Raw genomic sequence first — 14342 nt, 5'->3', positions numbered from 1 at the left:
TGGGGCAAATCTTGGGTACTCTCATGGTTTGAAAATTGTGAAATGCCTGATGGATCAGGATAAGCTTCTCATGTTGTAAGGTTTCTTGCTTTCCCAGAGTAAATCATTTCTCCTTTTTCAGGTGGATCACCCCAGTGTTGCTGCTGATTGATTTCTATGAAAAGACAGCCATCTCCTCAAAAAGGAGAGCCCAAATGACTAAGGTCTGTTATATAATGCCTATAGTTGGCAGAACTGCTTACCTTCTTGAGGCAAAAAAAAAAAAAAAAAGACCAAAAGAGGATTTAGGAGAATGATGAAAAATGTGTAGTTTTCTGATCAAGTTGTAAATTACTTGAGAGATTTTGATAGCTAGACTTCCCTTCTGAACGGGGAGTTAGAATTATTTTTCATGGAGCTGCTTGCTAAAGGACCATTAACTTAATCCTGGAAGTAATGTTAAAGGAGTGTGCTATATATTGAGTGTGTAGCAATTTCTCCAAAGGCGGGTGATCCTCATATGAAGATTATATGTGCCACATTATCTCAGAACCTTCTCAGAAACAGAATTTTTGTTTCAGTACATCTAAAGTGAACGTTCACCTTTTGTGGAAAACAGTAGGAACAAAGGAAAGCAGAGGATCATAGGACAAAAGGTATAGCGGGTTTTGTGCCTGTGGAAAAACTCAGGAATTTAAGGGTAAATGTATATGAAAACTTCTTTTTTGGTTCTTAAGATATGTTAAATGTCCACAATATTTCTTTTTCCTAGGTTAGCTTTAGCATTGAACACTGATAAAATTACTATTTCGCCTAACAACCAACCTTATAGGGAATACAAAGAAACTCTGTGCTCTTATATTTAGTACCTGCAGTCCAACAATAACAACTGGCGCTGGTTTGATGACCGCTCTGGGCGTTGGTGTAGTTATAGCGCAAGCAACAATAGCACTATTGATTCAGCCTGGAAATCTGGAGAGACAAGTGTGCGTTTCACTGCAGGCCGAAGAAGATACACTGTCCAATTCACTACAATGGTGCAGGTACATGTTCACTAAATTCTATAAACTTTATTGAAAGAGGGAAGGTGCTGGTATGCCTTTTAGTTTGCTTCTTCCTGAATCAGCATTCTGGCATGTGTTATAAGGAACAATACTCCCACTACAAAAGTGGGTTTAGTTTTCAGCCAGTTGAGTCTTCTTACAGTCATTACGTAGACCATAGATCTGTGGCCATTTGATACTGTCTCACCTGGAAATGATTTTAAATATTCAGTTATGGATTAGGCGGTAGTTAGAAATTATATCTGCTTTGGGACTCCCTGGTGGCGCAAGGGATTAAGCGCTGCACTATGAAGTGATCTGCAACCTCTACACCACGAGTTTGATCCCTAGCCGGCCAGGGAGATACCCACATGGCACAGCAGACCTCTCCTGTCTCGCCTGCTACTCCCCTCAGCAGTATATTTCAGTCAGTGTGCCTGTTCTGTTCCCCACTCTGTCTCTGGTGAATCCTTTCACCCCCTGCACCTCTGGCCTATATCCCAGTTCTTGTATGCATAAATAAATAAATCTTTTAAAAGAAAAGAAAAGAAATTATATCTGCTTTATTAGAAAGTTTTTTTAGAAAGTTACCACTTCTGGGGATCTTCAGGTTTTCTCTCTGTAAATAATTAGCGGATGGGTTAAATTGCCAGGGTTCCTTTCTGTTGTAGTATTTTGCGTTGGGAGGTCTCTCCTCCACCCCTTCTAGTTCTTTTTTTGTTACAGATATTTTTTTGTCTTTTTGAATTCCTAGGTTAATGAGGAAACAGGAAACCGACGCCCTGTGATGTTGACACTCCTGAGAGTACCACGTTTAAATAAAAATTCTAAAAACAGCAATGGACAGGAACTAGAGAAGACACTGGAAGAAAACAAAGAAATGGATATCAAACGTAAAGAAAATAAAGGCAATGGTATGGACTTTATATTTAGTTTTGAATCTTTCAGGAAGTGTTGTAAATAAAATTAGTGTGCCTTATTACTCTGTCTGCATATTTCACCATGAGTGATTTCTTACTAATCAGATTGCTTGGTGACTTTAAAGATACAACAGTCCTCTTTCTTATATGTCTTTTCATCTTGTTTTAGAATTGTTTGGTATGTTTCTCTTAATAGGACCCAAGTGTTTGGTTACTTACAAGGGAGAGGTGTGGGAAGAATTGTGGGGTTTAATTATCTAAACTCTTGCATTGCCATTTGTAGATAACCCCTTGACCCTGGAGATTACAGATACTGAAAAGGAGACAAGCCTGGAAGAAACAAAAATTGGAGAGATCCTGATCCAGGGCCTGACAGAGGATATGGTGACTGTTTTAATCCGGGCCTGCGTGAGCATGCTAGGAGTCCCTGTGGACCCAGACACTTTGCATGCCACCCTTCGCCTCTGCCTGAGGCTCACCCGAGACCACAAATATGCCATGATGTTTGCAGAGCTGAAGAGTACCCGCATGATCTTGAATTTGACGCAGAGTTCAGGCTTCAATGGGTTTACTCCCCTGGTCACCCTTCTCTTAAGACACATCATTGAGGACCCTTGTACCCTCCGTCATACCATGGAGAAGGTTAGTCTTTTTGGTGTTAGACACTGGTGTTGTTTTACTTCAAACCTTTGTTCTCCTTGGTCTCAGAACATAAAGACTTCAGACACTTAATAGGATATGAAGCTATACATACAGACTGTATCATATTTACTATAGTAACAATTGGTAAAGTCATTTCTGGTAGTCTAGGTTTCTTCAAAATATATAAATAGGGCCTCTCCGGTGGCATAGCAGGTTGAGCGCAGCACTGTGACGCTATCTGCAGTCTCTGCAGCGCGGGTTCGATTCCTGGCCGGCCAGGGAGATACCCACATGGCACGGCAGACCTCTCCTGTCTCACCCACTGCTCCCCTCAGCAGTGCTTTCGGTCCGTCTGCCTGTTCTGCTCCCCACTCTTTCTCTGGTGAATCATCTCACTCTCCCGCACCTCTGGCCTATACCCCAGCTCTTGTATAAATAAAATCTTTAAAATATACACACACACACATACATAAAAGACTGGGTGACTTAAAGATTTTTCCATTATATAAATACTTCTCAAATGTCCACCTTAGAGCCCATTTTCCAAACATTGTGTTTTAAAGTTATAAAAAGTAAAGTTTTGCGATGTTTCTAGTATGTCAGACATTTTAATAAGCACTTTGCATATACCCATTATGCAAATCATAAAACTGAGGCTTATATGTTTATTTTAGGAACCATATAAATTGGTGAAAGAGATGACATCGTAATTAAAACACACATAGCATCAACAGGGATGAGGGAGGCAGGGTGAGGCTGGACAAATGTCTTACTAAAGGCTTTTCCTCCTTGGTACTTTTCCAAAATTCCCTTTCCTCCCTCCTGCTAATTTTTTGTCAACGGTCATATGAATGTTACTAGACATCACTTCTGTTTTCCTCTCTTGGGGTATTGTTTCCCACGTTATAGTGTTGCAGCATTCATTTTGGTGCATATCTTAGTCATATTTAAGGATTGATTTTCTTAGATATTTGTAGAAATTAGATCAAAAGATACAAGTATTTTTTATTGTTTTTATTTTTTACATCATTGTTCATTTTTAAACAATATTTCCTTCCCCCTATTGCCCCCAGGTGTAGACCCCATAGAATTTCCTTCACCAATGCACCTGTGTACCATCACCTCAGTCCACTGAGCTCCTCCCTCCCTCCAATCCCTCTCCTTCCTCCTTGCCTGCAGTATATCAGAAGATACAAGTATTTTTTTATTTTGCTTGCCAGCAAGATAATACCACTTTGCACTTCTGTGTGTTCATGAGTATACATCTTAGCCACCCAACAGAGTTCTTCACCCAACCTGTTTGATTTTACCTGATGCGAACAAAATGAAAAAGTTAAAGGCAGCATGTACAGTGATCCAATGTAAGGAGACAGTCTGTATACAGCTATATACAGATAGAATTTTGACTTAAAATACTATAAATGTTTAAAGCTTAAGCAACTTCAGAAATGCTAGGAAAACAGTGCAAGTTCTTGTTGAATGAGAGAGAACATTCTAAACTTAAAAGAAATTATATTTGGGGGTGTGGGAGCAAAGGAATATCAGTGGCAGTTTTAACACCAAATTGGCAAAATGTAAATACTTGATAATAATCCACTGCAGGTATGGGTGTGGAGAACCAGGCATACTCTTACTTTTGATAGGAATGGAAATTGGTGCAGCTACATTGGAGGGCATTTTGGTACTGTCAGTTTAAGATATCCTTTGACCTAGAAATTCTATGTCTAAGATTTATCTGATACTGCAGTCAAGTATGCCAAGGTATACATACAAGAATATTGACTGTGATATGAGAATTACTTCTAATATCAAGAAATTAGGGAGCTCTCTTTGGCAGAGAACTAGACAAATAAATTATAGCACATTCTTTATAGTAAAATTGTATTTGCCTTTATTTAAAAAAATGAGAATTATTTTATAATAGCAGTCCAGCAGGCAAGATATTATAGCAGTTAATACACTAAAGAGCATGATTGATTTGGTAAGAAAAACATTGATTCCAGAAGGTATTTATCTTTGTGAATATAGTTAACAAAGGAATAGGAAATGGAAAATACAATGGAGTTATTTTCCTTTTTTTAAATATATTTATGCATACAAGAACTGGGGTACTGGCCAGAGGTGTGGTGGGTGAGAGTATTCACCAGAGACAGAGTGGGAAACAGGACAGGCAGATCTACCAATATACATTGCTGAGGGGAGCAGTGGGCAAGTCAGGAGAGGTCTGCTGTGCCATGTGGGTAGCTCCCAGGCCAGGGATTGAACTCATGCTGCAGTGGCTGCGGATTGCTTCATGGGTTGTGTCTTAACCTTAAGCCTTGTGCCACCAGGGAGGGCCCCAATGGAGTTATTTTCTTTATACTTTCCTGTATTTTCCATGACTGGTCAATTATCTTTTGAAAAGAGCAAAAACCATAACATTGTCTAAGCCTGGTGGTATTAAAGCAAACAATCGTAAATAGTTTGATACCTCTGATGGCTATCATTATCTGAGACCTGAGGCTTGGTTTTGAGGAATAAAGAAAATATTTAATTTTGTTATTAAAGAGTAAGTGGATAGCAATATTACATATTTTTAAATATTGAACCATTGTAGTTTAAAATTGGGACAGTGTTTTGGGAAGACTAGGAGCTGGCATTTAAATGTGGGAGCTACACTGGAAGGAATTATGCTCAGTGAAATAAGCCAGAAGGAAAAAGAAAAATATCGGATGGTTTCACTTATAGCAGGAATATAGGGGAACCAAATAAGACATCAGTGTAAAAAAAATAATAACAGTACATAACACAACAAAGCAAGAACAGACAATTATAAAAGACATACTGCAGACGAGGAGGAGGGAGAGGGATCAGAGGGAGGGAGGGAAGAGCACAGGGGACTGAGGTGATGGTGCACGGGTGCATTGATGACGGAAACTATAGGGACTACACCTGAGGGGGTGGAGAGAAGCAAATATTGTTTAAAAATCAACAATGATGTAAAAAATTTAAAAATTAATAAATTAAAAAAATAAATGGAGCTATGATCTGGATGGCGCGATAGTCTAGACACATCTGTCAATTTCTATAAAGATCACATGCTATCTGGTCTCAATAATTGATAGTTTTGAGATGTGATGAATGCCCTACCTTTTTAATGAGTCACGTTTTATGACCTGGTAAGGAATGAGATTTGAAAGAATGTGTATCTTTCTACCCAAAGTCAAAAGTTGTCATCCACTATTTGAGGCAGACTTGGTTAGTATTTTAACCTTTGATAATTCTTCCTTAAATACAATTGTATTTTTGCGAAGTGGTCTTTCTAAACAACAGTGTTTCTCCCTGTTTTTACTAGGTTGTTCGCTCAGCAGCTACAAGTGGAGCTGGTAGCACTACCTCTGGTGTTGTGTCTGGCAGCCTTGGCTCTCGGGAGATCAACTACATCCTTCGTGTCCTTGGGCCAGCTGCATGCCGAAATCCAGACATTTTCACAGAAGTTGCTAACTGCTGTATCCGCATTGCCCTTCCAGCCCCTCGAGGCTCAGGAACTGGTGAGTTTCCCCCTCTCCTGACCTTTAGAACATTGAAATTTATGATCTCATAACTCCAGAGATATTCTGTGAGATCTGTAACTTGGAAAATTGGGACATTGACTGGTTGAGTATGTGGATCAGAACAGAAGTACTTTAGTAGCTTCTCTGGTCCTTGCCCTTTGGTAATCCCTGCCAGAGATACCAAGGACTCATTAAGTTTAGTCTATGCTCATCTTGATGTGGCAAAAGGGATGGCTTATAGATAGTGATAATTAAGAGACAAATGGATATGTGACACATGTGATGCAATAGAAAGAACACAATATCATCTGCATTTTCTTCCCCCAAAATGTTTTGCCTATATTTAATTATAAGCAAATACAAATTGTGAGACGTTCTAATGTGATGTAAAGAAAAAAATGCAAGGGTTTCCTGGATTGAAGTAGACCAGAGAGAGAACTTTTAGATAACCTTGATGAGAATCTGAATCCAAATAAAGATTTGTAGAAGTTTGAATACTGTTACTATTAGAGAATGTAATAGTATGCATGTTATGTTTCTTGGGTGTTATACTGGGATTGTGGTTATGAAGAAAATACCCTTCATTTTAGGAAGTACAGTTTAGACATTTAGGAGTAGAAAAATGGTGTTTCGAGGTGAAATGAATATATGGATGTTTATTGTACTTCCTTTCAACATTTCTGTAGGGTTGTTGGGATTTCTGGTTTTTTCTTATAAAAATTGGGGGATCACTAATTATTTGGGAACCCACAACTGTATGTCTGGTCCTGTGCCCGAGCATTTCTTACATATGATCTCATATAATCCAAATGAGAAAGTTGAGTTTTATTGAAGTAATTTTGGCTATGATCCTATAAGAGAACTGGATTTCAAAACCAAGTCTCCCCAACTCCAAAGCCAGTATTCTTTTTACTATTTGTTATTGTTGTTAGATTTAGAGGAGGTGAAAGCCAGATTTTCAACTTACCTGAACATCATTTGGAATCTCTTGTCCAAAGCTATATAAGTACTATGCAAGCCCCTTTCAGTGTTTTTGTCAGTAACCAACTACTGACTGATTTTTCTCTGGCTTAGCTTCAGATGATGAATTTGAGAATCTTAGAATTAAAGGCCCTAATGCTGTACAGCTGGTGAAGACAACCCCTTTGAAGCCCTCACCTCTGCCTGTCATTCCTGATACTATCAAGGAAGTGATCTATGATATGCTGAATGCCCTTGCTGCATACCATGCTCCAGAAGAAGGTATGTAGCTAGACCACCTCAGGAGGCTGTGCGATTTGTCTGGATCATTTTAACCTACTCATGGCTTAATGAGCACTCACTGTGTGATACAATCTAGGGATCAAGGATAATGCAGTTCTCTGAAGAAGCAAGTAGTCACACAGTATGACAGAAGCCAGGCTAGTAGTAAGTCCTACAACAGGGACCTGTAGAAAAGATTCTCAAAATAAGTGGTTTCTGAAATAAGTTTTATTATTTTTTAAAGATTTATTTATTTATGTATACAAGAGCTGGGGTACAGGCCAGAGATGCTGGGAATGAGAGGATTCACCAGAGACAGAGTGGGGAACAGAACAGGCGGACTGACTGAAATGCACTACTAAGGGGAGCAGCAGGTGAGACAGGAGAGATCTGCCTTGCCATGTGAGTTGTTCCCTGGCCGTCCGGGAATCGAACTCGTGCCACAGAGGCTACACATTGCTTCATAGTGCGGTGCTTAACCCCTTGCGCCACTAGGGAGGCCCCTGAAATAAGTTTTAAATAAGGATGAGGAAATTGCCTGAGTTCAGGGTATATCTACATCCCATGTGGCAGAAAGAATGAACAAATTAAAAAGATAGTAGTTGAAAATAAAAGTTCAGGAAGTCTAATGTACTCACGCTCAGAAACAAAAGAAAGAGCTGTGAATGGGACAATATTTGAAGGTGTAACTAGGCTTGCTGACCTTTAAGACCACCATTTTAATCTGTCTTTACTCCTAATGTTCTGCTTGTAAGTCCTAGGGAAGTACTTAGTCATGAGTGAGTCACTCGGAACCCAAGGCTTCCCTAAACTTTATTAAGGACATACTTATTTCATAGGTCCCAAAGAATGGCCAAAAATTGAATAGGACCTTGGATTGAAAACTGAAGGAAATCTGAGTTTTTACTTTGATGGTTTTCATACATATAGCACACTGATATGTATTGAGCTCCTTGTGTTCCCTACAACCACAATCTAAACCCCATCTCCTATATTCTCCCGCCCCCCCCAAATAATTTAGCTACATAACTATAGCAACCATTTATTTATCTCCCACTGCACCAGGCATAATGCCAAGTGTGTTCATTTAAGTTTATAGTCACAGTTGAGAAAGGGAGGAGCATAAGTAAACTGCCTGTGGTCACAAAACTACCTAATGATAACATGAAGACCTTCAGCCATGAAAAGCTGAACAACAACAACAACAAAAAAGCTTGGTTATACTACAATACATTTGTTCCTCATTCTTAAGTGAAAGCCTAGGCTGTGTAAACAGTTGTTGTAACTTGGAGTGAAATTGACTAAGCTATGAGATAGGCATCATCAACATTTGCACAATTACAAAAGAGTTTTTCCTTTGTTTTTGCCTTTCTAGCAGACAAATCTGATCCTAAACCTGGGGGTATGACCCAGGAGGTCAGCCAGCTCTTACAGGACATGGGCGATGATGTATACCAGCAGTACCGGTCACTTACTCGTCAGAGCAGTGACTTTGATACACAATCAAGTTTTTCCATTAATGTAAGTTAATTCTAACCTATTTCCTTTTCCCTTTCTCGTAGCTGTGATTTCTCAGTATTTAGGCTTATACCATGGGAATTCCAAAGTTAATAAAATCATTGTATCTGTAAATCATCTGCTGCCTAAAAATGAAGATAAAGTTGTCATAGCCCAAGGATTTTCTTCCCTTCCCTTGGGCTAGAAATGCTTCCTTAGTTGATTTTTCATTTTCCTCTGTCTCTTCTCCCCATCTCTTAGTCACTCTGTTTATAATGATGGCTTTCTACAAATGTTATAGTGTATCAGGGGAAAAGTGGTTAAAACAGTTAAATCATAGCCTGAAGAGAATCTGTTCCATTCACAACTGTTACCCTAGAAAGGAATCATGCTTTAGGAATACAATTGCCTTTTAAATTAATAATGACTCAGGAGATTTCTTCTTCCATAGAGTCAGGTCTTTGCTGCAGATGGTGCCTCCACTGAGACTTCCACATCTGTGACATCCCAAGGAGAAGGTAATGGTTTTCTTTCTCCCTTTTTGGTTCATATTTCTTGAGAGGACAAGTTGAAGAAACTGGGTGTCCTGGGCAGGACATAGGGGAATACAGGTATACATATTTACTTGTCTGAGTGAACTCTGTCAAAGGTGAGCTCAGTGTTCTGAAAGGAGTGTGCATATGCTAAAGTTAATGGAACTGTGACTTAACTCAGTAATGATTGCTATGGCAACATCTTTTAGATCTACTCTAAACCACCTGATAATATTTTTTTGGTGGTTTTCATGATGACTACTCCAGCTATAAGGTTTGCATGGTGGATTCTAGCCTTCTAATAGTACAATAAAGCCCACTGGCTACTCACCATAAATTACAAAAATTTCATGTGGTATCCATTCCACCAGTACCTTTCAAGGAAGTATCTTTGAGATCTAAATTAGGAGACATTGTACTTAATATCAGATTCTAGTCCCTAGAGATAAATCAAAAAGGCTAATAACTATTGGTTAACTCATTGATGGGCTTACTGTCCATATGTAGCACAGTTTGGGTGATGGCAGTATCATTCAAGGGAAGCATCAGTGCCCACTGTGTAACAGACTATAATAAATACCAAAATGAGTCAGATTCACTCTATGCACTTAAAGAATTTTTTCTCTTGAGGGACACCTGCAAAACTTAACAATACAAGGTAGCTATTGAAATGGAGTCATATGTGGTAAGGTATAGTGGGAACATAATATCTCAGTGGCCTAGTACAGTGTTTAGGGTATATAATGTTTAAGAGGAGAAAAATGTTGGAAAATGTGTAAGAAGCTTGGGAGACCCTCCCTATAAAGTCTAAGACATGGATTTTCTTGTTGTCCTTCCACAACAGTATGAGGAAAGCATTCAGTTTGTAACACTGACCTGAAGTAGGGATGTGGTATTCTTTCCACCCAGGACTTGACTTCACCAACATTACAGTATGGAATTGTACCAGCTTTTGATTCTTTCTCAACAGCTTCAACTCCAGAGGAGGCTCGGGATGGGAAGAAAGATAAAGAAGGGGACCGGGCCACTGAGGATGGCAAGCAGAAAGGCAAGGGCAGCAAACCTTTAATGCCCACCTCCACTATTCTTCGTCTTCTGGCAGAGTTGGTGAGATCCTATGTTGGTATTGCTACCCTAATTGCCAACTACAGCTACACTGTGGGCCAGTCTGAGCTGATCAAAGAGGTAATACTTCTAACTTCTGCTTAAGATACTATCATTTGGATACATGCTATGGGTTGAACATTTTCCTAGGAACTTAAGACATTAAAAGTGTTTCCCATGATGTGGAGCCATCAGGCTAACTGCAGGGAGTAAGCTGATGCAATTTGTTGGTTTGTTTTGTAGAAAATTATTTGTCTACAGTATGGAGACTCTAAAAAGCAAGGTTGGAATCAGAGAGACAACCTAGGAATCTAATGTAGTAATCTAAGTAATATAGGATCTAAGGAGGGAGGGGGAGGAGCAGAAAAATGGGTAAGTTGAAGAGATGTTTTAAAGGTAATGTTAATAAGAATTGTATTTGAAGGATCAGGTGGACATAAAATACTTTTTATTTCTATTCCTTTTATGTTAAAAGAGACATGGTTTGAAGAGAAAATTTTGAATTTGAGAGGTATTGGTGGAAAATCTATGTAAAGGTATATAGGGGATACCTAGATAGAAGTATCTATAATGCTGTGGGAAAGAATGAAGTCATATTTTATATGTTCTGATACAGAACTATCTTCTGATTAGATTTTTCAAGTAAGATAAAACTTTAAGAAACTCATGTTTTCTTTAAGTGCAAGTTTTTAAAAATACATACAAGAATACACAACTCTTGGATGATTCATCGACTTTTCTTAGGTGATTTATCAACTTTTCTTTGGTGATCACCGGCAAAATTAACTGAACATTATAAACTCCACAAAGCTTTCCCCCTCGTCTTCCTCACCCCTTTGAGTTCCCCTAAGGTCACTGTTATCTTGAGTTCTATTGCCATAGATTAGTTTTGTACTGTATACATATATATAAAATCTTATAGTACCTCTTGCTTAGTAACATGTTTGCAAGATTCATTTTTGTATGTATAGTTTATTTTCATTGCTGTATAGAATTCTACCATGTGAATGTTCACAATCCTTTTATCCATCTTAGAGTTAGTAGGCAATTGGGTAGTTTTCCAATTAGAGATACTGTAAAAGTAGTGCTGCTACAGTTATATTTTTATATGTCTTGATGAACGTATAGGGTGGTATATGCCTAGGAGTAGAATTGCTCGTCTGTTCAGCTTTCCCAAATGGTGCCAAAAGTATTCCAGAGTGGTCCTGTTGATTTATATTAATACTCCAGTATAGGAATTCATATTATGTCACCTCCTTGATGTTTTTCCTTTTAGCCATTGTACTGTACAAAAACACTTGATGTTTTTCCTTTTAGCCATTCTAGTGGATTTGAAGTGGTGTTGCATTGTGGTTAAAATTTCCCTCTCTTTATTGGCCATTTGTGATTTTGCCTGTCAAGTGTCTTTTCAGGTCTTTCCTTATTTTCTATAGAATTATTTATATATTCTGAATAAAAGTCCTTTGTAGAGTACATGTATTAAATGTTAGGCATTTATTTCAGTGCTTTACTCATTTTTGCCAGTTTAGTTATGAGTTATAATTATAAGACATTTAATTGCAGGTGTATAAATGCTTAATATGTGTCAAGTGACCTGGTACTGGGAACTCATAGATGCTTTACAAATACTATTGTTAATCCTCACCACAGCACTGCAAAATTGCTCCCCTTAACAGAAAAGGGAAGGCTCAGAGAGATTAGTAATTTGCCCCCGGCCACACTGCACAGTAGCAGGAGCAGAATTAGAGCCCAAGATTCTGATTGCAAAGCCAAATCCTTTTTACTCTGTCACACTGCTTTTCCAAATTGCAGAACCTCTTTCCAGTTTTTATAAATGTCACATAATGTTTATGCATTTATTCAGAAAACTTTGACCTTGTAGTTTATTAGGAAATGCATTTTTATTTCTTATAGTTTTGACTTTAACAAGGTCTTTACCTAGTTTCCCAAACTCTAAAATTCTTGAATGCATTTTTAAGTAAAATTCACATAAAATTAAGCATATAAAGTATGCAGTTGAGTGACATTGAGTACATTGAGTGTTGTCTAACCATCTCTTACCTAGTTTCAAATTTGTCAGTACATTTTGATCCAAAGTCTGAATGACAGCAGAAATAAGTTTCAAGACAGAAATTGTTGTTAGAGAAAAAGAAGAGTCTGACTTAATTTCCTTCCCTATTGTTAGCCAGTTTTTGCCATTTTAAGTAATCCTGTATTAAATAATTTTGCATATCCGTATCTGTGAATGTGCTATTCCTCATTCATCTAGTGCCATTTTCTAACCAGAGGTTCTCAGCATGTTGTTGGTGTCAGAAAAATGTTACAATGTAATTGAATACTGGAGTATTAATAGTGTGCAATTTGGAATGAAGATTTGAATCCTCTCCACTGACTAAGTTCGTTGGGCCTTGTGTACCCATCTGGAAGATAGGGAAGATAGTGACTTTATGTGTTTACTGTGAATAGTTCTGTTAAATACCTCTCAGGTAAAGATGTTTTAACAAAGGCCAAGTAACATATAAATGAAAGCATGTGAGCTTTATTTTTGTGGTGGGTAATGAGTGGGATTCAGAAGTATAAAATATGGATTTGCTACTCACTTAGTTTGTACCTTTGAATCTTGGTTTTTCTCATCATTAAAGTCAACCTAAGAATCATCAAGTGAGTGACTGAAAGGATCAGCTGTATGTTTACTATGCAAACAATATGGCATCACTGTGCTTGTTAGTAAGTGTTATGATTAATAACTTTTCAGGATTGCAGTGTGCTAGCTTTTGTTCTGGACCACCTCCTCCCACACACCCAGAATGCAGAAGACAAGGACACTCCTGCCCTGGCTCGCCTGTTCCTCGCAAGCCTGGCTGCTGCAGGGAGTGGCACAGATGCCCAGGTGGCCCTAGTGAATGAAGTAAAAGCAGCCCTGGGACGGGCACTGGCTATGGCTGAGAGTACAGAGAAACATGCCAGGTAAAATTCATGCCTGACCTAGTATCATCCCTTTACTCCATTCTTGATCCTTGGATGTCCTTACACTTGAACAAGAGTTCTGATCATACTGGCACTGTACATTCTCTGGTCCTCTCAAATAGTTCTAGTGCTTCAGAGTAGTCAAAGCAACAGTTACATTTGGAGGATATGAGTAAACAACTTTAAGAAAAAAGAGGGATATTTTCATTATATTTTTAGGGTCTTAAAGCAATAAGTTCAGTGGGTTATGGTTATTCAGTCTTATTTTTTAAATTATGTTTAAAGAAAATGAAGAATGCTACTACCTAGGGAATGAGTTCTCTTGTTTAGATATTACCTCCAGAAGGAAACACAAAGGATGCAGGAGGGTTACCTGAGTCAGGTTAATGAAGATGTCCTAAGAATGGGCTATATTCACATGATAAAGATGTTAAAATTCTCTCCCAGGCTTCAGGCAGTGATGTGTATCATCAGTACTATCATGGAGTCCTGCCCCTCCACCTCCAGCTTCTACAGCAGTGCCACGGCCAAGACCCAGCATAATGGCATGAACAACATCATTCGACTCTTCCTGAAGAAGGGACTGGTTAATGACCTGGCCAGAGTGCCTCACAGCCTAGACCTGTCCAGGTAAAATCATTCCCAAACTCCAGCCCCAGGCTTTTTGCCCTCCTCATTTGTCTAGAGTTTCGTGTTTTCTTACCAGTTGGATAGTGAGCAACCAGTATGATAGGTAAGGTTTGAATGTAAGTGGGAACTTGTTCTTAGTACTGTGACTTTTCAGCAGAGCACTTAATTTTCTTTCTTGAGACCTTAGTTTTCTCATTTGCTCCAAACTCAAAAGTTGAACCATTTTGGTAATTTTTCCCAAGCTTTCCCTCT

The 14342-nt window shown here is 38.6% G+C and overlaps 1 protein-coding gene across 1 annotated transcript in view; it reads left to right on the top strand.

The window, feature by feature from the left end:
- The window catches only part of HUWE1 (HECT, UBA and WWE domain containing E3 ubiquitin protein ligase 1), a gene marked incomplete at both ends in the record, with an annotated part of 124529 nt that overhangs the window by 81232 nt on the left and 28955 nt on the right, over positions 1 to 14342 (top strand). Inside the window, 11 exons of the mRNA XM_084258919.1 lie at positions 122 to 203; positions 846 to 1022; positions 1777 to 1936; positions 2226 to 2584; positions 5919 to 6114; positions 7192 to 7359; positions 8735 to 8880; positions 9308 to 9374; positions 10360 to 10574; positions 13249 to 13460; positions 13908 to 14090. Of these exons, the coding sequence (XP_084115045.1) occupies positions 122 to 203; positions 846 to 1022; positions 1777 to 1936; positions 2226 to 2584; positions 5919 to 6114; positions 7192 to 7359; positions 8735 to 8880; positions 9308 to 9374; positions 10360 to 10574; positions 13249 to 13460; positions 13908 to 14090 (1965 nt within the window). The remainder of the gene's footprint in view (positions 1 to 121; positions 204 to 845; positions 1023 to 1776; positions 1937 to 2225; positions 2585 to 5918; positions 6115 to 7191; positions 7360 to 8734; positions 8881 to 9307; positions 9375 to 10359; positions 10575 to 13248; positions 13461 to 13907; positions 14091 to 14342) is intronic.

Source organism: Talpa europaea (genome assembly GCF_964194135.1).
Source record: "Talpa europaea genome assembly, chromosome: X".
In the NCBI taxonomy this organism is placed as follows: Eukaryota; Metazoa; Chordata; class Mammalia; order Eulipotyphla; family Talpidae; genus Talpa; species Talpa europaea.
Note: the sequence above shows the minus strand (reverse complement) of the source record. Positions and strands in the feature narration are given on the sequence as shown.